Below are 25,252 nucleotides of genomic sequence, written 5' to 3'. Positions count from 1 at the left end.
TCTGGCCTCGGGCCTAGAACATGATTCTTTTGCAGTTGCTGTTGGGGAAGAGGCCCTTGGGCTTTAACCTGCGAACGGCCTCCCTTAAATGCTTGGGCTGCAGCGGGGGCGTCTCTCCCCACATCTCACACACGTCCAGGGCCTCTTCCACCACCTCTCCGACAAAGACCTTGGCTATTCCAGCCATGGCAATGGCCGCGTTCTCAGACACCGAACTGCCAGTGATAGCCCGCATCAGACCCGCAATGCGTGCTCTCGGGAAAGCTGACCGGCGACACACTTCGTAGCGGGACAGCTGCTCCTCAGACATGGCAGACAGCAGGGTTGTCATCCTCTGAGCCTCCTCTGCATCCACGGTGGGCTTCCTCTCCTTCTTGCCTTTCGTATGTGTTTTCCGTCTTTTGGCTGCAGGAGGAGCTGAGGCTGAGGCCTCATTGTCACCTTCTGGGAGGTCCATGACATCCTCACTCCTGAGCTCACCTTCCTGATCCCTGGGTTCTTCCGAGTTCCCATCTAGCTCCTCAGGGATTCCATCCTTCTTGCTGCCCTTCAGACCTCGGGGCATGGCGAGCATCTCAGCAGACACACCTGTTTGCCTGCCGGTCTCCATGGGTGAGATTCAAGCCTGCTCCGTGACAGCAGCTGTACAGGCAGAAGTTCCGGCTGGGGTGGTTTGATTATGGATCTGCGATGAGAACCTTTCAAAGATTTTAGCTGCTGTGCTTCTGCTGAGCCAGTTCCGCCATAACCGGACACGGCTCCCGGCCTCCCCTTCCCACGCACAAACACACACACACTGAATTTTCTCACTTCCACAATGTGAAGAAACTTGTGGAAGGAGAGTATGTTAGTTTTAGGTCAATGCAGAACGAATTCTCACCAATTTGGGATATTTAAAACAAACACCAGCTCACAGGTCAGAAGTTCTGCTAGGCCAAGTGACCGCCTCCTGCTCAGAGTCACACGAGGGACCTCCAGGATGGGTCTGGCTGTGTGGTCGTCGCCTCCACCCGAGAAGGGTCTGGCTTCGATCCGATTCGAGTTGGTGGCAGAATTCAACAATGCCTTAGGGTTGTGAGCCCCAGGCCCACTTGTTGGTTCTGCCGGCTGCCGTGAGGATGCTCTCAGCTCCTACCCGTGTTGCCCAGGTCGCGGCTGTGAGGCTCCCTGGGTGTGCACAGCCAGTGCTGGGGAATCTCCCACAGGGGAGCGTAATCACAGGGGGGTTCAGTCGTCCCTTACAAAGGGCTCAGATGACTGAATTAGACCCAGCCCTTAGCAGCCATTGGTTCAGGATAGCCCTAATCTAATCAGGAAGTTGGGCCGGCACATCAATTCATGCTTCCGCCCACACCCAAGGGAGGGGCAGACACAGGGCGAGTCTCTGAGGGGCGGGAAATGCAGGGGGCATTTCAGAATTCAGTCTCCTTCACAGAATCGCAAAGTTCACATTTCACAACAATAAAGAAACTATTTACAGTAAAAAATGAGACATTTTACGAAGTTGAGCATTAGAAAACTTCGATGTCTGAGAAAAAAACTCTCTAACGCACGGGGAAACAAGCGGTTTATCAAATACTCTGAAAATAAAATGGGCTGGGTGAGGGAAACGTGAAAATATTATTTCAATTTTTATTTTACGTCATTTTATCTTAGTTTAGTTTGGTTTATTTGTTTATTTCTGAGACAGAGTCTCGCTCTGTCCCCCAGGCTGGATTACAGCGGCCTGCTCTCAGCCCACTGCAGCCTCGGCATCCTAGGCTCAACGGATTCTCCTGCCTCAGCCTCCAGAGCGGCTGGGACTAAATGTGCGCGCTGCCACGCCGGGCAAATTTTTCTATCTTTTCAAGTAGAGACGAGGTTTCACCATTTTGGCCAGGCTGGTCTTGAACTGCTGACTTCAGGTGATCTGCCCCACTTTGGCTTCCCGAAGAGAAGGGACTATAGGCGTGAGCCACCGCGCCCAGACTATGATAGTTGCACGCTGAAGCCCGAAGCTGCTCTGCCTTAGGATTTTTCCTGAGTTTTACTTTCTTGTCAGGATGAGTTGCTAGTTCATCTTTCCTGTTGGATCTTCTAGAAAGGCATTACTGATGAGATTATGGCTTTCTCACAAGAAATACTACTTTGGTGAAACTCTATTGAAATTATCAGTACCTTCAGTTTCCAATACTTATCAAGTACAATAGTTGAACGTGGCATGGTAGCTGAAAGGGTAAGAGGCAGAGTTTGGCAGACTCCATTTTTTTCAGTTTCGATGGTTTCAGGTTTTTTGGTTTCAGCCAAACTAAAGAATGTCCTCACGAGCTGTCAATTCACAGGTCACTACAGAGAATTTTTGAGACGGAATCACAGGGTAATTTTTGGCGTATGATCTGTGAGCTGTGCTGGGGAGGTTCACGCTGATTCCATAATAAATCTCGGGTTTTTACTCTATAGCGAAAAATTACTCTTTTCCATCACGAAGGTAAAGCAGAGTATGTACAAGTAGAGTGTGGAATAACTTTGTCACTCGTGACGAACCGACTTGGTCCAATACTTTAACGACTTCTCCAATGTCTCCGTACTCAGGTTTGATTTTCTGAGCGGATCATCGGTAGAATGAATAAAACCAAGAATCCTCTAAGGCGATGTTTGCAACTAAATTTCAGTGTCTCCGGAAGCACTGGAAAAATCACCACGTGTAGCGACAGCGAAGTATCAATGGGCTCTCTCTGTGTCCTTTAAACCGCCCATATGCTCGTTACAAATGGCGGCTTGAGGAAAGGTGGTTTTGGAATTGGTTTCTCTCTAGTCTTACATGATGTATCTATACTCTATTGCATTATAATGCAGGAAAGGGTCACTTGCTGACATAAAGCACAGCAGGCAGGAATAGAAGAGTCAACTTAGGGGGAAAAAAAGTGCTTTGTGATTTCATTTTGATGTCTGCAGTTTGGAAATCAGTTGCTCAGTTTAACTGTTCTCGTGATGGCTCACAAAATTACATATGAGCATTGAAAATGTACAGAAGAACAACAATCGGGGAAACATTTCTGCAAGCTCCAATCACCGGAACCCAGACAGAAGCATACAAGCTAAGAGACAGCTACACCAGGCTTCAGCGGGAAACCATACAGATCTCCTGGGAAGGGCTTCCCTCTCTGAATGCGGCTGCCTGTCCACGGGATGCTCTGGGCCCAGGCACCTTGATTCCTCCAACTGGAAAGACATAGAAAAACGCCTCCACATCCCATTAAAATGCCCAGAGATTTAGCCAAGGCTCCTATGAAACGATCTGCTGTCTTCATCCAGGTAAGGGCAACTGCACATTTTAAGACACTGAGATCGTGGGTAAATCCAGGTGGGACTGAGATGCAGGAGCTCCAGCACACACACTCCTGTCATTGGAAGATGAACGCGGTACTTCTTCCTGCACAAACAGACCCTGCCCTCTGGCCTCGGGCCTAGAACATGATTCTTTTGCAGTTGCTGTTGGGGAAGAGGCCCTTGTGCTTTAACCTGCGAACGGCCTCCCTTAAATGCTTGGGCTGCAGCGGGGGCGTCTCTCCCCACATCTCACACACGTCCAGGGCCTCTTCCACCACCTCTCCGACAAAGACCTTGGCTATTCCAGCCATGGCAATGGCCGCGTTCTCAGACACCGAACTGCCAGTGATAGCCCGCATCAGACCCGCAATGCGTGCTCTCGGGAAAGCTGACCGGCGACACACTTCGTAGCGGGACAGCTGCTCCTCAGACATGGCAGACAGCAGGGTTGTCATCCTCTGAGCCTCCTCTGCATCCACGGTGGGCTTCCTCTCCTTCTTGCCTTTCGTATGTGTTTTCCGTCTTTTGGCTGCAGGAGGAGCTGAGGCTGAGGCCTCATTGTCACCTTCTGGGAGGTCCATGACATCCTCACTCCTGAGCTCACCTTCCTGATCCCTGGGTTCTTCCGAGTTCCCATCTAGCTCCTCAGGGATTCCATCCTTCTTGCTGCCCTTCAGACCTCGGGGCATGGCGAGCATCTCAGCAGACACACCTGTTTGCCTGCCGGTCTCCATGGGTGAGATTCAAGCCTGCTCCGTGACAGCAGCTGTACAGGCAGAAGTTCCGGCTGGGGTGGTTTGATTCTGGATCTGCGATGAGAACCTTTCAAAGATTTTAGCTGCTGTGCTTCTGCTGAGCCAGTTCCGCCGTAACCGGACACGGCTCCCGGCCTCCCCTTCCCACGCACAAACACACACACACTGAATTTTCTCACTTCCACAATGTGAAGAAACTTGTGGAAGGAGAGTATGTTAGTTTTAGGTCAATGCAGAACGAATTCTCACCAATTTGGGATATTTAAAACAAACACCAGCTCACAGGTCAGAAGTTCTGCTAGGCCAAGTGACCGCCTCCTGCTCAGAGTCACACGAGGGACCTCCAGGATGGGTCTGGCTGTGTGGTCGTCGCCTCCACCCGAGAAGGGTCTGGCTTCGATCCGATTCGAGTTGGTGGCAGAATTCAACAATGCCTTGGGGTTGTGAGCCCCAGGCCCACTTGTTGGTTCTGCCGGCTGCCGTGAGGAGGCTCTCAGCTCCTACCCGTGTTGCCCAGGTCTCGGCTGTGAGGCTCCCTGGGTGTGCACAGCCAGTGCTGGGGAATCTCCCACAGGGGAGCGTAATCACAGGGGGGTTCAGTCGTCCCTTACAAAGGGCTCAGATGACTGAATTAGACCCAGCCCTTAGCAGCCATTGGTTCAGGATAGCCCTAATCTAATCAGGAAGTTGGGCCGGCACATCAATTCATGCTTCCGCCCACACCCAAGGGAGGGGCAGACACAGGGCGAGTCTCTGAGGGGCGGGAAATGCAGGGGGCATTTCAGAATTCAGTCTCCTTCACAGAATCGCAAAGTTCACATTTCACAACAATAAAGAAACTATTTACAGTAAAAAATGAGACATTTTACGAAGTTGAGCATTAGAAAACTTCGATGTCTGAGAAAAAAACTCTCTAACGCACGGGGAAACAAGCGGTTTATCAAATACTCTGAAAACAAAATGGGCTGGGTGAGGGAAACGTGAAAATATTATTTCAATTTTTATTTTACGTCATTTTATCTTAGTTTAGTTTGGTTTATTTGTTTATTTCTGAGACAGAGTCTCGCTCTGTCCCCCAGGCTGGATTACAGCGGCCTGCTCTCAGCCCACTGCAGCCTCGGCATCCTAGGCTCAACGGATTCTCCTGCCTCGGCCTCCAGAGCGGCTGGGACTAAATGTGCGCGCTGCCACGCCGGGCAAATTTTTGTATCTTTTCAAGTAGAGACGAGGTTTCACCATTTTGGCCAGGCTGGTCTTGAACTGCTGACTTCAGGTGATCTGCCCCACTTTGGCTTCCCAAAGAGAAGGGACTATAGGCGTGAGCCACCGCGCCCAGACTATGATAGTTGCACGCTGAAGCCCGAAGCTGCTCTGCCTTAGGATTTTTCCTGAGTTTTACTTTCTTGTCAGGATGAGTTGCTAGTTCATCTTTCCTGTTGGATCTTCTAGAAAGGCATTACTGATGAGATTATGGCTTTCCCACAAGAAATACTACTTTGGTGAAACTCTATTGAAATTATCAGTACCTTCAGTTTCCAATACTTATCAAGTACAATAGTTGAACGTGGCATGGTAGCTGAAAGGGTAAGAGGCAGAGTTTGGCAGACTCCATTTTTTTCAGTTTCGATGGTTTCAGGTTTTTTGGTTTCAGCCAAACTAAAGAATGTCCTCACGAGCTGTCAATTCACAGGTCACTACAGAGAATTTTTGAGACGGAATCACAGGGTAATTTTTGGCGTACGATCTGTGAGCTGTGCTGGGAAGGTTCACGCTGATTCCATAATAAATCTCGGGTTTTTACTCTATAGCGAAAAATTACTCTTTTCCATCACGAAGGTGAAGCAGAGTATGTACAAGTAGAGTGTGGAATAACTTTGTCACTCGTGACGAACCGACTTGGTCCAATACTTTAACGACTTCTCCAATGTCTCCGTACTCAGGTTTGATTTTCTGAGCGGATCATCGGTAGAATGAATAAAATCAAGAATCCTCTAAGGCGATGTTTGGAACTAAATTTCAGTGTCTCCGGAAGCACTGGAAAAATCACCACGTGTAGCGACAGTGAAGTATCAATGGGCTCTCTCTGTGTCCTTTAAACCGCCCATATGATCCTTACAAATGGCGGCTTGAGGAAAGGTGGTTTTGGAATTGGTTTCTCTCTAGTCTTACATGATGTATCTATACTCTATTGCATTATAATGCAGGAAAGGGTCACTTGCTGACATAAAGCACAGCAGGCAGGAATAGAAGAGTCAACTTAGGGGGAAAAAAAGTGCTTTGTGATTTCATTTTGATGTCTGCAGTTTGGAAATCAGTTGCTCAGTTTAACTGTTCTCGTGATGGCTCACAAAATTACATATGAGCATTGAAAATGTACAGAAGAACAACAATCGGGGAAACATTTCTGCAAGCTCCAATCACCGGAACCCAGACAGAAGCATACAAGCTAAGAGACAGCTACACCAGGCTTCAGCGGGAAACCATACAGATCTCCTGGGAAGGGCTTCCCTCTCTGAATGCGGCTGCCTGTCCACGGGATGCTCTGGGCCCAGGCACCTCGAGTCCTCCAACTGGAAAGACATAGAAAAACGCCTCCACATCCCATTAAAATGCCCAAAGATTTAGCCAAGGCTCCTATGAAACGATCTGCTGTCTTCATCCAGGTAAGGGCAACTGCACATTTTAAGACACTGAGATCGTGGGTAAATCCAGGTGGGACTGAGATGCAGGAGCTCCAGCACACACACTCCTGTCATTGGAAGATGAACGCGGTACTTCTTCCTGCACAAACAGACCCTGCCCTCTGGCCTCGGGCCTAGAACATGATTCTTTTGCAGTTGCTGTTGGGGAAGAGGCCCCTGGGCTTTAACCTGCGAACGGCCTCCCTTAAATGCTTGGGCTGCAGCGGGGGCGTCTCTCCCCACATCTCACACACGTCCAGGGCCTCTTCCACCACCTCTCCGACAAAGACCTTGGCTATTCCAGCCATGGCAATGGCCGCGTTCTCAGACACCGAACTGCCAGTGATAGCCCGCATCAGACCCGCAATGCGTGCTCTCGGGAAAGCTGACCGGCGACACACTTCGTAGCGGGACAGCTGCTCCTCAGACATGGCAGACAGCAGGGTTGTCATCCTCTGAGCCTCCTCTGCATCCACGGTGGGCTTCCTCTCCTTCTTGCCTTTCGTATGTGTTTTCCGTCTTTTGGCTGCAGGAGGAGCTGAGGCTGAGGCCTCATTGTCACCTTCTGGGAGGTCCATGACATCCTCACTCCTGAGCTCACCTTCCTGATCCCTGGGTTCTTCCGAGTTCCCATCTAGCTCCTCAGGGATTCCATCCTTCTTGCTGCCCTTCAGACCTCGGGGCATGGCGAGCATCTCAGCAGACACACCTGTTTGCCTGCCGGTCTCCATGGGTGAGATTCAAGCCTGCTCCGTGACAGCAGCTGTACAGGCAGAAGTTCCGGCTGGGGTGGTTTGATTCTGGATCTGCGATGAGAACCTTTCAAAGATTTTAGCTGCTGTGCTTCTGCTGAGCCAGTTCCGCCGTAACCGGACACGGCTCCCGGCCTCCCCTTCCCACGCACAAACACACACACACTGAATTTTCTCACTTCCACAATGTGAAGAAACTTGTGGAAGGAGAGTATGTTAGTTTTAGGTCAATGCAGAACGAATTCTCACCAATTTGGGATATTTAAAACAAACACCAGCTCACAGGTCAGAAGTTCTGCTAGGCCAAGTGACCGCCTCCTGCTCAGAGTCACACGAGGGACCTCCAGGATGGGTCTGGCTGTGTGGTCGTCGCCTCCACCCGAGAAGGGTCTGGCTTCGATCCGATTCGAGTTGGTGGCAGAATTCAACAGTGCCTTGGGGTTGTGAGCCCCAGGCCCACTTGTTGGTTCTGCCGGCTGCCGTGAGGAGGCTCTCAGCTCCTACCCGTGTTGCCCAGGTCTCGGCTGTGAGGCTCCCTGGGTGTGCACAGCCAGTGCTGGGGAATCTCCCACAGGGGAGCGTAATCACAGGGGGGTTCAGTCGTCCCTTACAAAGGGCTCAGATGACTGAATTAGACCCAGCCCTTAGCAGCCATTGGTTCAGGATAGCCCTAATCTAATCAGGAAGTTGGGCCGGCACATCAATTCATGCTTCCGCCCACACCCAAGGGAGGGGCAGACACAGGGCGAGTCTCTGAGGGGCGGGAAATGCAGGGGGCATTTCAGAATTCAGTCTCCTTCACAGAATCGCAAAGTTCACATTTCACAACAATAAAGAAACTATTTACAGTAAAAAATGAGACATTTTACGAAGTTGAGCATTAGAAAACTTCGATGTCTGAGAAAAAAACTCTCTAACGCACGGGGAAACAAGCGGTTTATCAAATACTCTGAAAACAAAATGGGCTGGGTGAGGGAAACGTGAAAATATTATTTCAATTTTTATTTTACGTCATTTTATCTTAGTTTAGTTTGGTTTATTTGTTTATTTCTGAGACAGAGTCTCGCTCTGTCCCCCAGGCTGGATTACAGCGGCCTGCTCTCAGCCCACTGCAGCCTCGGCATCCTAGGCTCAACGGATTCTCCTGCCTCGGCCTCCAGAGCGGCTGGGACTAAATGTGCGCGCTGCCACGCCGGGCAAATTTTTGTATCTTTTCAAGTAGAGACGAGGTTTCACCATTTTGGCCAGGCTGGTCTTGAACTGCTGACTTCAGGTGATCTGCCCCACTTTGGCTTCCCAAAGAGAAGGGACTATAGGCGTGAGCCACCGCGCCCAGACTATGATAGTTGCACGCTGAAGCCCGAAGCTGCTCTGCCTTAGGATTTTTCCTGAGTTTTACTTTCTTGTCAGGATGAGTTGCTAGTTCATCTTTCCTGTTGGATCTTCTAGAAAGGCATTACTGATGAGATTATGGCTTTCCCACAAGAAATACTACTTTGGTGAAACTCTATTGAAATTATCAGTACCTTCAGTTTCCAATACTTATCAAGTACAATAGTTGAACGTGGCATGGTAGCTGAAAGGGTAAGAGGCAGAGTTTGGCAGACTCCATTTTTTTCAGTTTCGATGGTTTCAGGTTTTTTGGTTTCAGCCAAACTAAAGAATGTCCTCACGAGCTGTCAATTCACAGGTCACTACAGAGAATTTTTGAGACGGAATCACAGGGTAATTTTTGGCGTACGATCTGTGAGCTGTGCTGGGAAGGTTCACGCTGATTCCATAATAAATCTCGGGTTTTTACTCTATAGCGAAAAATTACTCTTTTCCATCACGAAGGTGAAGCAGAGTATGTACAAGTAGAGTGTGGAATAACTTTGTCACTCGTGACGAACCGACTTGGTCCAATACTTTAACGACTTCTCCAATGTCTCCGTACTCAGGTTTGATTTTCTGAGCGGATCATCGGTAGAATGAATAAAATCAAGAATCCTCTAAGGCGATGTTTGGAACTAAATTTCAGTGTCTCCGGAAGCACTGGAAAAATCACCACGTGTAGCGACAGTGAAGTATCAATGGGCTCTCTCTGTGTCCTTTAAACCGCCCATATGATCCTTACAAATGGCGGCTTGAGGAAAGGTGGTTTTGGAATTGGTTTCTCTCTAGTCTTACATGATGTATCTATACTCTATTGCATTATAATGCAGGAAAGGGTCACTTGCTGACATAAAGCACAGCAGGCAGGAATAGAAGAGTCAACTTAGGGGGAAAAAAAGTGCTTTGTGATTTCATTTTGATGTCTGCAGTTTGGAAATCAGTTGCTCAGTTTAACTGTTCTCGTGATGGCTCACAAAATTACATATGAGCATTGAAAATGTACAGAAGAACAACAATCGGGGAAACATTTCTGCAAGCTCCAATCACCGGAACCCAGACAGAAGCATACAAGCTAAGAGACAGCTACACCAGGCTTCAGCGGGAAACCATACAGATCTCCTGGGAAGGGCTTCCCTCTCTGAATGCGGCTGCCTGTCCACGGGATGCTCTGGGCCCAGGCACCTCGAGTCCTCCAACTGGAAAGACATAGAAAAACGCCTCCACATCCCATTAAAATGCCCAAAGATTTAGCCAAGGCTCCTATGAAACGATCTGCTGTCTTCATCCAGGTAAGGGCAACTGCACATTTTAAGACACTGAGATCGTGGGTAAATCCAGGTGGGACTGAGATGCAGGAGCTCCAGCACACACACTCCTGTCATTGGAAGATGAACGCGGTACTTCTTCCTGCACAAACAGACCCTGCCCTCTGGCCTCGGGCCTAGAACATGATTCTTTTGCAGTTGCTGTTGGGGAAGAGGCCCCTGGGCTTTAACCTGCGAACGGCCTCCCTTAAATGCTTGGGCTGCAGCGGGGGCGTCTCTCCCCACATCTCACACACGTCCAGGGCCTCTTCCACCACCTCTCCGACAAAGACCTTGGCTATTCCAGCCATGGCAATGGCCGCGTTCTCAGACACCGAACTGCCAGTGATAGCCCGCATCAGACCCGCAATGCGTGCTCTCGGGAAAGCTGACCGGCGACACACTTCGTAGCGGGACAGCTGCTCCTCAGACATGGCAGACAGCAGGGTTGTCATCCTCTGAGCCTCCTCTGCATCCACGGTGGGCTTCCTCTCCTTCTTGCCTTTCGTATGTGTTTTCCGTCTTTTGGCTGCAGGAGGAGCTGAGGCTGAGGCCTCATTGTCACCTTCTGGGAGGTCCATGACATCCTCACTCCTGAGCTCACCTTCCTGATCCCTGGGTTCTTCCGAGTTCCCATCTAGCTCCTCAGGGATTCCAGCCTTCTTGCTGCCCTTCAGACCTCGGGGCATGGCGAGCATCTCAGCAGACACACCTGTTTGCCTGCCGGTCTCCATGGGTGAGATTCAAGCCTGCTCCGTGACAGCAGCTGTACAGGCAGAAGTTCCGGCTGGGGTGGTTTGATTCTGGATCTGCGATGAGAACCTTTCAAAGATTTTAGCTGCTGTGCTTCTGCTGAGCCAGTTTCGCCGTAACCGGACACGGCTCCCGGCCTCCCCTTCCCACACACAAACACACACACACTGAATTTTCTCACTTCCACAATGTGAAGAAACTTGTGGAAGGAGAGTATGTTAGTTTTAGGTCAATGCAGAACGAATTCTCACCAATTTGGGATACTTAAAACAAACACCAGCTCACAGGTCAGAAGTTCTGCTAGGCCAAGTGACCGCCTCCTGCTCAGAGTCACACGAGGGACCTCCAGGATGGGTCTGGCTGTGTGGTCGTCGCCTCCACCCGAGAAGGGTCTGGCTTCGATCCGATTCGAGTTGGTGGCAGAATTCAACAGTGCCTTGGGGTTGTGAGCCCCAGGCCCACTTGTTGGTTCTGCCGGCTGCCGTGAGGAGGCTCTCAGCTCCTACCCGTGTTGCCCAGGTCTCGGCTGTGAGGCTCCCTGGGTGTGCACAGCCAGTGCTGGGGAATCTCCCACAGGGGAGCGTAATCACAGGGGGGTTCAGTCGTCCCTTACAAAGGGCTCAGATGACTGAATTAGACCCAGCCCTTAGCAGCCATTGGTTCAGGATAGCCCTAATCTAATCAGGAAGTTGGGCCGGCACATCAATTCATGCTTCCGCCCACACCCAAGGGAGGGGCAGACACAGGGCGAGTCTCTGAGGGGCGGGAAATGCAGGGGGCATTTCAGAATTCAGTCTCCTTCACAGAATCGCAAAGTTCACATTTCACAACAATAAAGAAACTATTTACAGTAAAAAATGAGACATTTTACGAAGTTGAGCATTAGAAAACTTCGATGTCTGAGAAAAAAACTCTCTAACGCACGGGGAAACAAGCGGTTTATCAAATACTCTGAAAACAAAATGGGCTGGGTGAGGGAAACGTGAAAATATTATTTCAATTTTTATTTTACGTCATTTTATCTTAGTTTAGTTTGGTTTATTTGTTAATTTCTGAGACAGAGTCTCGCTCTGTCCCCCAGGCTGGATTACAGCGGCCTGCTCTCAGCCCACTGCAGCCTCGGCATCCTAGGCTCAACGGATTCTCCTGCCTCGGCCTCCAGAGCGGCTGGGACTAAATGTGCGCGCTGCCACGCCGGGCAAATTTTTGTATCTTTTCAAGTACAGACGAGGTTTCACCATTTTGGCCAGGCTGGTCTTGAACTGCTGACTTCAGGTGATCTGCCCCACTTTGGCTTCCCAAAGAGAAGGGACTATAGGCGTGAGCCACCGCGCCCAGACTATGATAGTTGCACGCTGAAGCCCGAAGCTGCTCTGCCTTAGGATTTTTCCTGAGTTTTACTTTCTTGTCAGGATGAGTTGCTAGTTCATCTTTCCTGTGGGATCTTCTAGAAAGGCATTACTGATGAGATTATGGCTTTCCCACAAGAAATACTACTTTGGTGAAACTCTATTGAAATTATCAGTACCTTCAGTTTCCAATACTTATCAAGTACAATAGTTGAACGTGGCATGGTAGCTGAAAGGGTAAGAGGCAGAGTTTGGCAGACTCCATTTTTTTCAGTTTCGATGGTTTCAGGTTTTTTGGTTTCAGCCAAACTAAAGAATGTCCTCACGAGCTGTCAATTCACAGGTCACTACAGAGAATTTTTGAGACGGAATCACAGGGTAATTTTTGGCGTACGATCTGTGAGCTGTGCTGGGAAGGTTCACGCTGATTCCATAATAAATCTCGGGTTTTTACTCTATAGCGAAAAATTACTCTTTTCCATCACGAAGGTGAAGCAGAGTATGTACAAGTAGAGTGTGGAATAACTTTGTCACTCGTGACGAACCGACTTGGTCCAATACTTTAACGACTTCTCCAATGTCTCCGTACTCAGGTTTGATTTTCTGAGCGGATCATCGGTAGAATGAATAAAATCAAGAATCCTCTAAGGCGATGTTTGCAACTAAATTTCAGTGTCTCCGGAAGCACTGGAAAAATCACCACGTGTAGCGACAGTGAAGTATCAATGGGCTCTCTCTGTGTCCTTTAAACCGCCCATATGATCCTTACAAATGGCGGCTTGAGGAAAGGTGGTTTTGGAATTGGTTTCTCTCTAGTCTTACATGATGTATCTATACTCTATTGCATTATAATGCAGGAAAGGGTCACTTGCTGACATAAAGCACAGCAGGCAGGAATAGAAGAGTCAACTTAGGGGGAAAAAAAGTGCTTTGTGATTTCATTTTGATGTCTGCAGTTTGGAAATCAGTTGCTCAGTTTAACTGTTCTCGTGATGGCTCACAAAATTACATATGAGCATTGAAAATGTACAGAAGAACAACAATCGGGGAAACATTTCTGCAAGCTCCAATCACCGGAACCCAGACAGAAGCATACAAGCTAAGAGACAGCTACACCAGGCTTCAGCGGGAAACCATACAGATCTCCTGGGAAGGGCTTCCCTCTCTGAATGCGGCTGCCTGTCCACGGGATGCTCTGGGCCCAGGCACCTCGAGTCCTCCAACTGGAAAGACATAGAAAAACGCCTCCACATCCCATTAAAATGCCCAAAGATTTAGCCAAGGCTCCTATGAAACGATCTGCTGTCTTCATCCAGGTAAGGGCAACTGCACATTTTAAGACACTGAGATCGTGGGTAAATCCAGGTGGGACTGAGATGCAGGAGCTCCAGCACACACACTCCTGTCATTGGAAGATGAACGCGGTACTTCTTCCTGCACAAACAGACCCTGCCCTCTGGCCTCGGGCCTAGAACATGATTCTTTTGCAGTTGCTGTTGGGGAAGAGGCCCCTGGGCTTTAACCTGCGAACGGCCTCCCTTAAATGCTTGGGCTGCAGCGGGGGCGTCTCTCCCCACATCTCACACACGTCCAGGGCCTCTTCCACCACCTCTCCGACAAAGACCTTGGCTATTCCAGCCATGGCAATGGCCGCGTTCTCAGACACCGAACTGCCAGTGATAGCCCGCATCAGACCCGCAATGCGTGCTCTCGGGAAAGCTGACCGGCGACACACTTCGTAGCGGGACAGCTGCTCCTCAGACATGGCAGACAGCAGGGTTGTCATCCTCTGAGCCTCCTCTGCATCCACGGTGGGCTTCCTCTCCTTCTTGCCTTTCGTATGTGTTTTCCGTCTTTTGGCTGCAGGAGGAGCTGAGGCTGAGGCCTCATTGTCACCTTCTGGGAGGTCCATGACATCCTCACTCCTGAGCTCACCTTCCTGATCCCTGGGTTCTTCCGAGTTCCCATCTAGCTCCTCAGGGATTCCATCCTTCTTGCTGCCCTTCAGACCTCGGGGCATGGCGAGCATCTCAGCAGACACACCTGTTTGCCTGCCGGTCTCCATGGGTGAGATTCAAGCCTGCTCCGTGACAGCAGCTGTACAGGCAGAAGTTCCGGCTGGGGTGGTTTGATTCTGGATCTGCGATGAGAACCTTTCAAAGATTTTAGCTGCTGTGCTTCTGCTGAGCCAGTTTCGCCGTAACCGGACACGGCTCCCGGCCTCCCCTTCCCACACACAAACACACACACACTGAATTTTCTCACTTCCACAATGTGAAGAAACTTGTGGAAGGAGAGTATGTTAGTTTTAGGTCAATGCAGAACGAATTCTCACCAATTTGGGATACTTAAAACAAACACCAGCTCACAGGTCAGAAGTTCTGCTAGGCCAAGTGACCGCCTCCTGCTCAGAGTCACACGAGGGACCTCCAGGATGGGTCTGGCTGTGTGGTCGTCGCCTCCACCCGAGAAGGGTCTGGCTTCGATCCGATTCGAGTTGGTGGCAGAATTCAACAGTGCCTTGGGGTTGTGAGCCCCAGGCCCACTTGTTGGTTCTGCCGGCTGCCGTGAGGAGGCTCTCAGCTCCTACCCGTGTTGCCCAGGTCTCGGCTGTGAGGCTCCCTGGGTGTGCACAGCCAGTGCTGGGGAATCTCCCACAGGGGAGCGTAATCACAGGGGGGTTCAGTCGTCCCTTACAAAGGGCTCAGATGACTGAATTAGACCCAGCCCTTAGCAGCCATTGGTTCAGGATAGCCCTAATCTAATCAGGAAGTTGGGCCGGCACATCAATTCATGCTTCCGCCCACACCCAAGGGAGGGGCAGACACAGGGCGAGTCTCTGAGGGGCGGGAAATGCAGGGGGCATTTCAGAATTCAGTCTCCTTCACAGAATCGCAAAGTTCACATTTCACAACAATAAAGAAACTATTTACAGTAAAAAATGAGACATTTTACGAAGTTGAGCATTAGAAAACTTCGATGTCTGAGAAAAAAACTCTCTAACGCACGGGGAAACAAGCGGTTTATCAAATACTCTGAAAACAAAATGGGCTGGGTGAGGGAAACGTGAAAATATTATTTCAATTTTTATTTTACGTCATTTTATCTTAGTTTAGTTTGGTTTATTTGTTAATTTCTGAGACAGAGTCTCGCTCTGTCCCCCAGGCTGGATTACAGCGGCCTGCTCTCAGCCCACTGCAGCCTCGGCATCCTAGGCTCAACGGATTCTCCTGCCTCGGCCTCCAGAGCGGCTGGGACTAAATGTGCGCGCTGCCACGCCGGGCAAATTTTTGTATCTTTTCAAGTAGAGACGAGGTTTCACCATTTTGGCCAGGCTGGTCTTGAACTGCTGACTTCAGGTGATCTGCCCCACTTTGGCTTCCCAAAGAGAAGGGACTATAGGCGTGAGCCACCGCGCCCAGACTATGATAGTTGCACGCTGAAGCCCGAAGCTGCTCTGCCTTAGGATTTTTCCTGAGTTTTACTTTCTTGTCAGGATGAGTTGCTAGTTCATCTTTCCTGTTGGATCTTCTAGAAAGGCATTACTGATGAGATTATGGCTTTCCCACAAGAAATACTACTTTGGTGAAACTCTATTGAAATTATCAGTACCTTCAGTTTCCAATACTTATCAAGTACAATAGTTGAACGTGGCATGGTAGCTGAAAGGGTAAGAGGCAGAGTTTGGCAGACTCCATTTTTTTCAGTTTCGATGGTTTCAGGTTTTTTGGTTTCAGCCAAACTAAAGAATGTCCTCACGAGCTGTCAATTCACAGGTCACTACAGAGAATTTTTGAGACGGAATCACAGGGTAATTTTTGGCGTACGATCTGTGAGCTGTGCTGGGAAGGTTCACGCTGATTCCATAATAAATCTCGGGTTTTTACTCTATAGCGAAAAATTACTCTTTTCCATCACGAAGGTGAAGCAGAGTATGTACAAGTAGAGTGTGGAATAACTTTGTCACTCGTGACGAACCGACTTGGTCCAATACTTTAACGACTTCTCCAATGTCTCCGTACTCAGGTTTGATTTTCTGAGCGGATCATCGGTAGAATGAATAAAATCAAGAATCCTCTAAGGCGATGTTTGCAACTAAATTTCAGTGTCTCCGGAAGCACTGGAAAAATCACCACGTGTAGCGACAGTGAAGTATCAATGGGCTCTCTCTGTGTCCTTTAAACCGCCCATATGATCCTTACAAATGGCGGCTTGAGGAAAGGTGGTTTTGGAATTGGTTTCTCTCTAGTCTTACATGATGTATCTATACTCTATTGCATTATAATGCAGGAAAGGGTCACTTGCTGACATAAAGCACAGCAGGCAGGAATAGAAGAGTCAACTTAGGGGGAAAAAAAGTGCTTTGTGATTTCATTTTGATGTCTGCAGTTTGGAAATCAGTTGCTCAGTTTAACTGTTCTCGTGATGGCTCACAAAATTACATATGAGCATTGAAAATGTACAGAAGAACAACAATCGGGGAAACATTTCTGCAAGCTCCAATCACCGGAACCCAGACAGAAGCATACAAGCTAAGAGACAGCTACACCAGGCTTCAGCGGGAAACCATACAGATCTCCTGGGAAGGGCTTCCCTCTCTGAATGCGGCTGCCTGTCCACGGGATGCTCTGGGCCCAGGCACCTCGAGTCCTCCAACTGGAAAGACATAGAAAAACGCCTCCACATCCCATTAAAATGCCCAAAGATTTAGCCAAGGCTCCTATGAAACGATCTGCTGTCTTCATCCAGGTAAGGGCAACTGCACATTTTAAGACACTGAGATCGTGGGTAAATCCAGGTGGGACTGAGATGCAGGAGCTCCAGCACACACACTCCTGTCATTGGAAGATGAACGCGGTACTTCTTCCTGCACAAACAGACCCTGCCCTCTGGCCTCGGGCCTAGAACATGATTCTTTTGCAGTTGCTGTTGGGGAAGAGGCCCCTGGGCTTTAACCTGCGAACGGCCTCCCTTAAATGCTTGGGCTGCAGCGGGGGCGTCTCTCCCCACATCTCACACACGTCCAGGGCCTCTTCCACCACCTCTCCGACAAAGACCTTGGCTATTCCAGCCATGGCAATGGCCGCGTTCTCAGACACCGAACTGCCAGTGATAGCCCGCATCAGACCCGCAATGCGTGCTCTCGGGAAAGCTGACCGGCGACACACTTCGTAGCGGGACAGCTGCTCCTCAGACATGGCAGACAGCAGGGTTGTCATCCTCTGAGCCTCCTCTGCATCCACGGTGGGCTTCCTCTCCTTCTTGCCTTTCGTATGTGTTTTCCGTCTTTTGGCTGCAGGAGGAGCTGAGGCTGAGGCCTCATTGTCACCTTCTGGGAGGTCCATGACATCCTCACTCCTGAGCTCACCTTCCTGATCCCTGGGTTCTTCCGAGTTCCCATCTAGCTCCTCAGGGATTCCATCCTTCTTGCTGCCCTTCAGACCTCGGGGCATGGCGAGCATCTCAGCAGACACACCTGTTTGCCTGCCGGTCTCCATGGGTGAGATTCAAGCCTGCTCCGTGACAGCAGCTGTACAGGCAGAAGTTCCGGCTGGGGTGGTTTGATTCTGGATCTGCGATGAGAACCTTTCAAAGATTTTAGCTGCTGTGCTTCTGCTGAGCCAGTTTCGCCGTAACCGGACACGGCTCCCGGCCTCCCCTTCCCACACACAAACACACACACACTGAATTTTCTCACTTCCACAATGTGAAGAAACTTGTGGAAGGAGAGTATGTTAGTTTTAGGTCAATGCAGAACGAATTCTCACCAATTTGGGATACTTAAAACAAACACCAGCTCACAGGTCAGAAGTTCTGCTAGGCCAAGTGACCGCCTCCTGCTCAGAGTCACACGAGGGACCTCCAGGATGGGTCTGGCTGTGTGGTCGTCGCCTCCACCCGAGAAGGGTCTGGCTTCGATCCGATTCGAGTTGGTGGCAGAATTCAACAGTGCCTTGGGGTTGTGAGCCCCAGGCCCACTTGTTGGTTCTGCCGGCTGCCGTGAGGAGGCTCTCAGCTCCTACCCGTGTTGCCCAGGTCTCGGCTGTGAGGCTCCCTGGGTGTGCACAGCCAGTGCTGGGGAATCTCCCACAGGGGAGCGTAATCACAGGGGGGTTCAGTCGTCCCTTACAAAGGGCTCAGATGACTGAATTAGACCCAGCCCTTAGCAGCCATTGGTTCAGGATAGCCCTAATCTAATCAGGAAGTTGGGCCGGCACATCAATTCATGCTTCCGCCCACACCCAAGGGAGGGGCAGACACAGGGCGAGTCTCTGAGGGGCGGGAAATGCAGGGGGCATTTCAGAATTCAGTCTCCTTCACAGAATCGCAAAGTTCACATTTCACAACAATAAAGAAACTATTTACAGTAAAAAATGAGACATTTTACGAAGTTGAGCATTAGAAAACTTCGATGTCTGAGAAAAAAACTCTCTAACGCACGGGGAAACAAGCGGTTTATCAAATACTCTGAAAACAAAATGGGCTGGGTGAGGGAAACGTGAAAATATTATTTCAATTTTTATTTTACGTCATTTTATCTTAGTTTAGTTTGGTTTATTTGTTAATTTCTGAGACAGAGTCTCGCTCTGTCCCCCAGGCTGGATTACAGCGGCCTGCTCTCAGCCCACTGCAGCCTCGGCATCCTAGGCTCAACGGATTCTCCTGCCTCGGCCTCCAGAGCGGCTGGGACTAAATGTGCGCGCTGCCACGCCGGGCAAATTTTTCTATCTTTTCAAGTACAGACGAGGTTTCACCATTTTGGCCAGGCTGGTCTTGAACTGCTGACTTCAGGTGATCTGCCCCACTTTGGCTTCCCAAAGAGAAGGGACTATAGGCGTGAGCCACCGCGCCCAGACTATGATAGTTGCACGCTGAAGCCCGAAGCTGCTCTGCCTTAGGATTTTTCCTGAGTTTTACTTTCCTGTCAGGATGAGTTGCTAGTTCATCTTTCCTGTTGGATCTTCTAGAAAGGCATTACTGATGAGATTATGGCTTTCTCACAAGAAATACTACTTTGGTGAAACTCTATTGAAATTATCAGTACCTTCAGTTTCCAATACTTATCAAGTACAATAGTTGAACGTGGCATGGTAGCTGAAAGGGTAAGAGGCAGAGTTTGGCAGACTCCATTTTTTTCAGTTTCGATGGTTTCAGGTTTTTTGGTTTCAGCCAAACTAAAGAATGTCCTCACGAGCTGTCAATTCACAGGTCACTACAGAGAATTTTTGAGACGGAATCACAGGGTAATTTTTGGCGTACGATCTGTGAGCTGTGCTGGGAAGGTTCACGCTGATTCCATAATAAATCTCGGGTTTTTACTCTATAGCGAAAAATTACTCTTTTCCATCACGAAGGTGAAGCAGAGTATGTACAAGTAGAGTGTGGAATAACTTTGTCACTCGTGACGAACCGACTTGGTCCAATACTTTAACGACTTCTCCAATGTCTCCGTACTCAGGTTTGATTTTCTGAGCGGATCATCGGTAGAATGAATAAAATCAAGAATCCTCTAAGGCGATGTTTGCAACTAAATTTCAGTGTCTCCGGAAGCACTGGAAAAATCACCACGTGTAGCGACAGTGAAGTATCAATGGGCTCTCTCTGTGTCCTTTAAACCGCCCATATGATCCTTACAAATGGCGGCTTGAGGAAAGGTGGTTTTGGAATTGGTTTCTCTCTAGTCTTACATGATGTATCTATACTCTATTGCATTATAATGCAGGAAAGGGTCACTTGCTGACATAAAGCACAGCAGGCAGGAATAGAAGAGTCAACTTAGGGGGAAAAAAAGTGCTTTGTGATTTCATTTTGATGTCTGCAGTTTGGAAATCAGTTGCTCAGTTTAACTGTTCTCGTGATGGCTCACAAAATTACATATGAGCATTGAAAATGTACAGAAGAACAACAATCGGGGAAACATTTCTGCAAGCTCCAATCACCGGAACCCAGACAGAAGCATACAAGCTAAGAGACAGCTACACCAGGCTTCAGCGGGAAACCATACAGATCTCCTGGGAAGGGCTTCCCTCTCTGAATGCGGCTGCCTGTCCACGGGATGCTCTGGGCCCAGGCACCTCGAGTCCTCCAACTGGAAAGACATAGAAAAACGCCTCCACATCCCATTAAAATGCCCAAAGATTTAGCCAAGGCTCCTATGAAACGATCTGCTGTCTTCATCCAGGTAAGGGCAACTGCACATTTTAAGACACTGAGATCGTGGGTAAATCCAGGTGGGACTGAGATGCAGGAGCTCCAGCACACACACTCCTGTCATTGGAAGATGAACGCGGTACTTCTTCCTGCACAAACAGACCCTGCCCTCTGGCCTCGGGCCTAGAACATGATTCTTTTGCAGTTGCTGTTGGGGAAGAGGCCCCTGGGCTTTAACCTGCGAACGGCCTCCCTTAAATGCTTGGGCTGCAGCGGGGGCGTCTCTCCCCACATCTCACACACGTCCAGGGCCTCTTCCACCACCTCTCCGACAAAGACCTTGGCTATTCCAGCCATGGCAATGGCCGCGTTCTCAGACACCGAACTGCCAGTGATAGCCCGCATCAGACCCGCAATGCGTGCTCTCGGGAAAGCTGACCGGCGACACACTTCGTAGCGGGACAGCTGCTCCTCAGACATGGCAGACAGCAGGGTTGTCATCCTCTGAGCCTCCTCTGCATCCACGGTGGGCTTCCTCTCCTTCTTGCCTTTCGTATGTGTTTTCCGTCTTTTGGCTGCAGGAGGAGCTGAGGCTGAGGCCTCATTGTCACCTTCTGGGAGGTCCATGACATCCTCACTCCTGAGCTCACCTTCCTGATCCCTGGGTTCTTCCGAGTTCCCATCTAGCTCCTCAGGGATTCCATCCTTCTTGCTGCCCTTCAGACCTCGGGGCATGGCGAGCATCTCAGCAGACACACCTGTTTGCCTGCCGGTCTCCATGGGTGAGATTCAAGCCTGCTCCGTGACAGCAGCTGTACAGGCAGAAGTTCCGGCTGGGGTGGTTTGATTCTGGATCTGCGATGAGAACCTTTCAAAGATTTTAGCTGCTGTGCTTCTGCTGAGCCAGTTTCGCCGTAACCGGACACGGCTCCCGGCCTCCCCTTCCCACACACAAACACACACACACTGAATTTTCTCACTTCCACAATGTGAAGAAACTTGTGGAAGGAGAGTATGTTAGTTTTAGGTCAATGCAGAACGAATTCTCACCAATTTGGGATACTTAAAACAAACACCAGCTCACAGGTCAGAAGTTCTGCTAGGCCAAGTGACCGCCTCCTGCTCAGAGTCACACGAGGGACCTCCAGGATGGGTCTGGCTGTGTGGTCGTCGCCTCCACCCGAGAAGGGTCTGGCTTCGATCCGATTCGAGTTGGTGGCAGAATTCAACAGTGCCTTGGGGTTGTGAGCCCCAGGCCCACTTGTTGGTTCTGCCGGCTGCCGTGAGGAGGCTCTCAGCTCCTACCCGTGTTGCCCAGGTCTCGGCTGTGAGGCTCCCTGGGTGTGCACAGCCAGTGCTGGGGAATCTCCCACAGGGGAGCGTAATCACAGGGGGGTTCAGTCGTCCCTTACAAAGGGCTCAGATGACTGAATTAGACCCAGCCCTTAGCAGCCATTGGTTCAGGATAGCCCTAATCTAATCAGGAAGTTGGGCCGGCACATCAATTCATGCTTCCGCCCACACCCAAGGGAGGGGCAGACACAGGGCGAGTCTCTGAGGGGCGGGAAATGCAGGGGGCATTTCAGAATTCAGTCTCCTTCACAGAATCGCAAAGTTCACATTTCACAACAATAAAGAAACTATTTACAGTAAAAAATGAGACATTTTACGAAGTTGAGCATTAGAAAACTTCGATGTCTGAGAAAAAAACTCTCTAACGCACGGGGAAACAAGCGGTTTATCAAATACTCTGAAAACAAAATGGGCTGGGTGAGGGAAACGTGAAAATATTATTTCAATTTTTATTTTACGTCATTTTATCTTAGTTTAGTTTGGTTTATTTGTTAATTTCTGAGACAGAGTCTCGCTCTGTCCCCCAGGCTGGATTACAGCGGCCTGCTCTCAGCCCACTGCAGCCTCGGCATCCTAGGCTCAACGGATTCTCCTGCCTCGGCCTCCAGAGCGGCTGGGACTAAATGTGCGCGCTGCCACGCCGGGCAAATTTTTCTATCTTTTCAAGTACAGACGAGGTTTCACCATTTTGGCCAGGCTGGTCTTGAACTGCTGACTTCAGGTGATCTGCCCCACTTTGGCTTCCCAAAGAGAAGGGACTATAGGCGTGAGCCACCGCGCCCAGACTATGATAGTTGCACGCTGAAGCCCGAAGCTGCTCTGCCTTAGGATTTTTCCTGAGTTTTACTTTCTTGTCAGGATGAGTTGCTAGTTCATCTTTCCTGTTGGATCTTCTAGAAAGGCATTACTGATGAGATTATGGCTTTCCCACAAGAAATACTACTTTGGTGAAACTCTATTGAAATTATCAGTACCTTCAGTTTCCAATACTTATCAAGTACAATAGTTGAACGTGGCATGGTAGCTGAAAGGGTAAGAGGCAGAGTTTGGCAGACTCCATTTTTTTCAGTTTCGATGGTTTCAGGTTTTTTGGTTTCAGCCAAACTAAAGAATGTCCTCACGAGCTGTCAATTCACAGGTCACTACAGAGAATTTTTGAGACGGAATCACAGGGTAATTTTTGGCGTACGATCTGTGAGCTGTGCTGGGAAGGTTCACGCTGATTCCATAATAAATCTCGGGTTTTTACTCTATAGCGAAAAATTACTCTTTTCCATCACGAAGGTGAAGCAGAGTATGTACAAGTAGAGTGTGGAATAACTTTGTCACTCGTGACGAACCGACTTGGTCCAATACTTTAACGACTTCTCCAATGTCTCCGTACTCAGGTTTGATTTTCTGAGCGGATCATCGGTAGAATGAATAAAATCAAGAATCCTCTAAGGCGATGTTTGCAACTAAATTTCAGTGTCTCCGGAAGCACTGGAAAAATCACCACGTGTAGCGACAGTGAAGTATCAATGGGCTCTCTCTGTGTCCTTTAAACCGCCCATATGATCCTTACAAATGGCGGCTTGAGGAAAGGTGGTTTTGGAATTGGTTTCTCTCTAGTCTTACATGATGTATCTATACTCTATTGCATTATAATGCAGGAAAGGGTCACTTGCTGACATAAAGCACAGCAGGCAGGAATAGAAGAGTCAACTTAGGGGGAAAAAAAGTGCTTTGTGATTTCATTTTGATGTCTGCAGTTTGGAAATCAGTTGCTCAGTTTAACTGTTCTCGTGATGGCTCACAAAATTACATATGAGCATTGAAAATGTACAGAAGAACAACAATCGGGGAAACATTTCTGCAAGCTCCAATCACCGGAACCCAGACAGAAGCATACAAGCTAAGAGACAGCTACACCAGGCTTCAGCGGGAAACCATACAGATCTCCTGGGAAGGGCTTCCCTCTCTGAATGCGGCTGCCTGTCCACGGGATGCTCTGGGCCCAGGCACCTCGAGTCCTCCAACTGGAAAGACATAGAAAAACGCCTCCACATCCCATTAAAATGCCCAAAGATTTAGCCAAGGCTCCTATGAAACGATCTGCTGTCTTCATCCAGGTAAGGGCAACTGCACATTTTAAGACACTGAGATCGTGGGTAAATCCAGGTGGGACTGAGATGCAGGAGCTCCAGCACACACACTCCTGTCATTGGAAGATGAACGCGGTACTTCTTCCTGCACAAACAGACCCTGCCCTCTGGCCTCGGGCCTAGAACATGATTCTTTTGCAGTTGCTGTTGGGGAAGAGGCCCCTGGGCTTTAACCTGCGAACGGCCTCCCTTAAATGCTTGGGCTGCAGCGGGGGCGTCTCTCCCCACATCTCACACACGTCCAGGGCCTCTTCCACCACCTCTCCGACAAAGACCTTGGCTATTCCAGCCATGGCAATGGCCGCGTTCTCAGACACCGAACTGCCAGTGATAGCCCGCATCAGACCCGCAATGCGTGCTCTCGGGAAAGCTGACCGGCGACACACTTCGTAGCGGGACAGCTGCTCCTCAGACATGGCAGACAGCAGGGTTGTCATCCTCTGAGCCTCCTCTGCATCCACGGTGGGCTTCCTCTCCTTCTTGCCTTTCGTATGTGTTTTCCGTCTTTTGGCTGCAGGAGGAGCTGAGGCTGAGGCCTCATTGTCACCTTCTGGGAGGTCCATGACATCCTCACTCCTGAGCTCACCTTCCTGATCCCTGGGTTCTTCCGAGTTCCCATCTAGCTCCTCAGGGATTCCATCCTTCTTGCTGCCCTTCAGACCTCGGGGCATGGCGAGCATCTCAGCAGACACACCTGTTTGCCTGCCGGTCTCCATGGGTGAGATTCAAGCCTGCTCCGTGACAGCAGCTGTACAGGCAGAAGTTCCGGCTGGGGTGGTTTGATTCTGGATCTGCGATGAGAACCTTTCAAAGATTTTAGCTGCTGTGCTTCTGCTGAGCCAGTTTCGCCGTAACCGGACACGGCTCCCGGCCTCCCCTTCCCACACACAAACACACACACACTGAATTTTCTCACTTCCACAATGTGAAGAAACTTGTGGAAGGAGAGTATGTTAGTTTTAGGTCAATGCAGAACGAATTCTCACCAATTTGGGATACTTAAAACAAACACCAGCTCACAGGTCAGAAGTTCTGCTAGGCCAAGTGACCGCCTCCTGCTCAGAGTCACACGAGGGACCTCCAGGATGGGTCTGGCTGTGTGGTCGTCGCCTCCACCCGAGAAGGGTCTGGCTTCGATCCGATTCGAGTTGGTGGCAGAATTCAACAGTGCCTTGGGGTTGTGAGCCCCAGGCCCACTTGTTGGTTCTGCCGGCTGCCGTGAGGAGGCTCTCAGCTCCTACCCGTGTTGCCCAGGTCTCGGCTGTGAGGCTCCCTGGGTGTGCACAGCCAGTGCTGGGGAATCTCCCACAGGGGAGCGTAATCACAG

At 49.7% G+C, this 25,252-nt stretch overlaps 7 protein-coding genes across 7 annotated transcripts; all 7 read right to left on the bottom strand.

The window, feature by feature from the left end:
• Window positions 1-13: 13 nt before the first annotated feature.
• On the bottom strand, window positions 14-610 carry LOC134810007 (TATA-box-binding protein-associated factor 11-like protein 5). The gene has a single exon (XM_063811006.1). The coding sequence runs from the start codon at window positions 608-610 to the stop codon at window positions 14-16; it is 597 nt and encodes a 198-aa protein (XP_063667076.1).
• Window positions 611-5,634: 5,024 nt separating this feature from the next.
• On the bottom strand, window positions 5,635-7,236 carry LOC134810006 (TATA-box-binding protein-associated factor 11-like protein 5; the record flags this gene model as incomplete). Its single annotated transcript, XM_063811005.1, has 1 exon — window positions 5,635-7,236. A coding segment is annotated over one exon (357 nt), but the record flags the coding sequence as incomplete, so codon positions are not given.
• Window positions 7,237-9,067: 1,831 nt separating this feature from the next.
• On the bottom strand, window positions 9,068-10,669 carry LOC134810005 (TATA-box-binding protein-associated factor 11-like protein 5; the record flags this gene model as incomplete). Its single annotated transcript, XM_063811004.1, has 1 exon — window positions 9,068-10,669. A coding segment is annotated over one exon (357 nt), but the record flags the coding sequence as incomplete, so codon positions are not given.
• Window positions 10,670-13,500: 2,831 nt separating this feature from the next.
• LOC134810004 (TATA-box-binding protein-associated factor 11-like protein 5) lies at window positions 13,501-14,102 on the bottom strand (the record flags this gene model as incomplete). Its single annotated transcript, XM_063811003.1, has 1 exon — window positions 13,501-14,102. A coding segment is annotated over one exon (357 nt), but the record flags the coding sequence as incomplete, so codon positions are not given.
• Window positions 14,103-16,933: 2,831 nt separating this feature from the next.
• On the bottom strand, window positions 16,934-17,535 carry LOC134810003 (TATA-box-binding protein-associated factor 11-like protein 5; the record flags this gene model as incomplete). Its single annotated transcript, XM_063811002.1, has 1 exon — window positions 16,934-17,535. A coding segment is annotated over one exon (357 nt), but the record flags the coding sequence as incomplete, so codon positions are not given.
• Window positions 17,536-19,207: 1,672 nt separating this feature from the next.
• LOC134810002 (TATA-box-binding protein-associated factor 11-like protein 5) lies at window positions 19,208-20,968 on the bottom strand (the record flags this gene model as incomplete). Its single annotated transcript, XM_063811001.1, has 1 exon — window positions 19,208-20,968. A coding segment is annotated over one exon (357 nt), but the record flags the coding sequence as incomplete, so codon positions are not given.
• Window positions 20,969-23,799: 2,831 nt separating this feature from the next.
• Window positions 23,800-24,401, bottom strand: LOC134810001 (TATA-box-binding protein-associated factor 11-like protein 5; the record flags this gene model as incomplete). Its single annotated transcript, XM_063811000.1, has 1 exon — window positions 23,800-24,401. A coding segment is annotated over one exon (357 nt), but the record flags the coding sequence as incomplete, so codon positions are not given.
• Window positions 24,402-25,252: the final 851 nt, after the last annotated feature.

Source organism: Pan troglodytes, chromosome 4, assembly GCF_028858775.2.
Source record: "Pan troglodytes isolate AG18354 chromosome 4, NHGRI_mPanTro3-v2.0_pri, whole genome shotgun sequence".
In the NCBI taxonomy this organism is placed as follows: Eukaryota; Metazoa; Chordata; class Mammalia; order Primates; family Hominidae; genus Pan; species Pan troglodytes.
Note: the sequence above shows the minus strand (reverse complement) of the source record. Positions and strands in the feature narration are given on the sequence as shown.